Raw genomic sequence first — 3,500 nt, 5'->3', positions numbered from 1 at the left:
TGTATATATTGGCAGCCAGGGTCAATTAAGGACGCCTTCCATGTTTGCAATATTTTGGGAGGCTGCGGTATATTAATGTTGTGTCTCCTTGTGATAGTGGAACTCTTGTTCTGTTTATAGTGTTATCTTACTGAAGTATATGCTGCCCAAGACACCCAACACACACATTTCACCACTTTACACGTATATATTGACGAGCAAACAACAAAACATTTGTTTACTTCATAAAATAGCTCTATACGAAATCCACAATAGCACATGCGCTTATACGTTGTACATGTATATACTGATCATAGACTTTACGTAATTATTTGCCAGATATCACAAAAGCAAACTAACTAGAAAATGAAAACAACCAACATGTTTTCAAGCACCCACCAAGGCACACGACCACGTTTTGACAATTAACAATTGGATGACGTCATAAACTCTATGACGTCTTAAATGCTTTACATCTCGCGAGATTTTACATCTATTGTTCTCTTGTTCCTGACAACAAACAGACTTGGTCAAACTTCTCTGAGAAAAACGAATTCGGATTTTACATTAATCTTTAATTATCAATTGCTACTCGCATGTTTCATGTTTTGTATGAACTTCAGGTAAGTACTGAATGTGTATCTTATATGTTAATATACTCTGTAAATATCCAAGACGGTATGTTTTAAATCCAACTTGTTTGTTACCACTACCGAGCGCAGGCGCCTTTCATTTAGATGAGTCAGACTTGATAACCTATGCTGCGATTATCGAACGACATGAATATAGTCCAGTAAAATTACGGGGCATAACCAAATAATTACAAACCATATTTCATATGGGGGATTCTTAATATTTTCATACTAAGAAAGTCGCCCTGAGCTGGCAAATTAATAATTTCGAAAAGTCGATGGCTTCAATGTTAGACCAGTCCGCAATGAGTTATTTTTATTACATTTTCTTATACTTTTCTGAACTAGAAGTAATAGTTTGCTTTCTAATTATTGAGCATTTTCAAACTTATCAACTGAAGCTTCAGCCAATTTGATCTCCTGACTTCTTCCATTTAGGTATATATCACCCTCTATAAGATTAGCTTGGCCTTATCAAAAGATGTAGTAGGAATTCGTGTTGATACACTACTGACAAGAGCACTAATGGTCGCGAGTTCGATCACTAATAGTAGCCTTAATTGTTACATGACTATGTATACGATTATCGTGAATTTTGATAACAAACTTATTCCAGTCTTTGGTTGTGGTATTCTAGATTATGGATAAAAATCAATTGAAAGAGGACGATAAGATGACAGGAAAGGCCGAAACAGATGAAATGATGGACCAGGCCGCTGAAGACCTGGCTAGGTTAACTATCCAGCGGTCCATAGCCGCTCTTAGACATGGTCAAACGTCTCCAACACACTACAAGATGGAGGAAGCGATGAGTGAAAATGACACGGATCTGGGCAATATTGTAGATGTTACTATTGGCAGATCTGTTTCAGCACTTCGCCATGGGCAAACTTCTCCCACTGACGAAATAATGGCCAGAATGATGGACCAATCGGAAGTAGAAATGACAAGCACAAATCAATTTGATAGAGGTACGTGTACTAGTTTTGCTGTACAATTATATATGTTTTAGGGTTAACTTTATTTTATCGTCTTTCGTTTTTAAATTTCGTGCAGAAATATGATGTTCAGGATTTAAAATCTATGTAGGATTTCGTTCTAAATAAATATTTGTAATTTACATGTAGCGCACTTTTTAACAATCACGAAACTCATTTTTACAGGTTAATATACAAATGTATCATCGTAAAGTGATCAATCCAATTTCTAACACGCTAACTCTTTCTGCTTCAGATAACAAAAATGATGGCCAGCCTCTTGTGGCTACGATTGTGAATGAAGACGGCGGGAAAACACAGAAAAACTTTTTCAAGCGCTACTTTGACAGAATTTTAAGAGTGAGTACATTTAACTCAAAAGAATATTTTAGCTCTACTACAGTAAGTGGTCAAATATCTGTTTTAAATCTCAAGACGGTGTACGCCAAGGTGGAGTCATATCTCTGTTATTTTTAAGTCGGCGTAAGACAGAAGAAATATTAATATTAATTATCCAGCCAATATGGTGTCCGCTTCGCAAACTGTGTTTAACGTCATATGATAAAACAATCTCAGTGTCAGTATATTAATACATTACTATCGGTAATCAAAATTCGAAGTGCTTCATTCTATTTTGTTTACCTAAAGAAATACACACGAAAAACAGAAATGGGCAGAAAATATCAACTAACTTACCTGAAAAGTGTTTCTCTATTTCAGAAAGAAAAGAAGAAGTCTACGAACACATTACCTAACGACAGCGTCCTAAGTGCGAAAACAAATAATAAATCAACAAAGACTCACAAACAGAAGGAAATTGGATTCGTAAACATATCCTGTGCTGCCTTGTTCGACAGACAGCATACAGTCGAAACCTATAGATCATTGATTGGGAACACAAAACGTTCAGAAATGTAGGAACTTGATCGCGATCGTTTTCATGAATAATTTGATAACAGACACGTACATGTATAAATGATCGACTACAGGGGGCAAGCGATTGGACACATGGACCATAAAGACTTTATTTTTAAGAAATTCTTAAAGAGTGATTCATCTTTAATAAATTTTGCCTTCAGTTCCATTGATCATTATTGTCTATTTGTCTATTAAATAATGCAGTGTGTCAGCAAATGAAGACATGCACTTGTACATGTACATCTCCACTTAGGTGAATCAAGAACAAAACCTTGGCGTGCTCCGATATTTAGTGCTAGTGTTTTCTTTCTTAGACAACACTCTTTATATCCGAGAAAATTGCGCATAAGGATCTGATAACTAATCTACAGTTGCTACAATATATTGGAGCTCGCTCTTAAGACATTTTAGGGGTCTTGATCAAATCTTGGTAAAACCACACTTACATGCTATGTTATAGGAGACCACAGAACCAAACCCTAACCTGATACACCAGCCCGCCCATAATGTTCCGCATAGCAGCTTTGATGGGTAGGTCCAGGGTACCAGGCTACCGCAAAACACGAAACTAAATAGATTTCTGGAAATCCCCTTTTGGGCATAAGATTTCATAGAGAGGTGAATGTTTTGGAGCCAGCTGATTGGGTATTCCGGGTTCATCAGTTTCAAATGTTTAATGTGTGAGTTGGGCAATTTCCTGTAGATGTTAAAATGTGTAAAAGATTATTTTTATGCTTCATGCCTGTTAATGACAGGCGGAGATAATCAAGAGTCCCTATTTTATGAAATTTATGGTCAATATTTGGTGCGGAATTCAGCACAAGATGACAGTACCTCGCCTCAAAAGTTTAGCAAGACGAAACATCTTAAACATTTTCCATTATAACTACTATTATTAAACGAATCACATACTGTAATTTTGCAACGCGTTGCAAAAGAAATTTACTTTAACATTCCAGCCACAAAAATGTATATGTACATTCTTTATATACGA

The 3,500-nt window shown here is 36.1% G+C and overlaps 1 protein-coding gene across 1 annotated transcript; it reads left to right on the top strand.

Annotated features, from left to right (window-relative positions):
* The first annotated feature begins 1,251 nt into the window (after positions 1-1,251).
* On the top strand, positions 1,252-3,271 carry LOC138312769 (uncharacterized). Its single transcript, XM_069253531.1, has 5 exons — positions 1,252-1,582; positions 1,845-1,948; positions 2,309-2,413; positions 2,967-3,037; positions 3,262-3,271. The coding sequence occupies exons 1-5, from the start codon at positions 1,252-1,254 to the stop codon at positions 3,269-3,271; spliced, it is 621 nt and encodes a 206-aa protein (XP_069109632.1).
* The last annotated feature ends 229 nt before the right edge of the window (positions 3,272-3,500 follow it).

This window comes from Argopecten irradians, unplaced genomic scaffold (assembly GCF_041381155.1).
Source record: "Argopecten irradians isolate NY unplaced genomic scaffold, Ai_NY scaffold_0462, whole genome shotgun sequence".
Classification (NCBI taxonomy): Eukaryota; Metazoa; Mollusca; class Bivalvia; order Pectinida; family Pectinidae; genus Argopecten; species Argopecten irradians.
The sequence above is the reverse complement of the archived record's forward strand: the minus strand, read 5'-3'. Positions and strand labels throughout refer to the sequence as shown.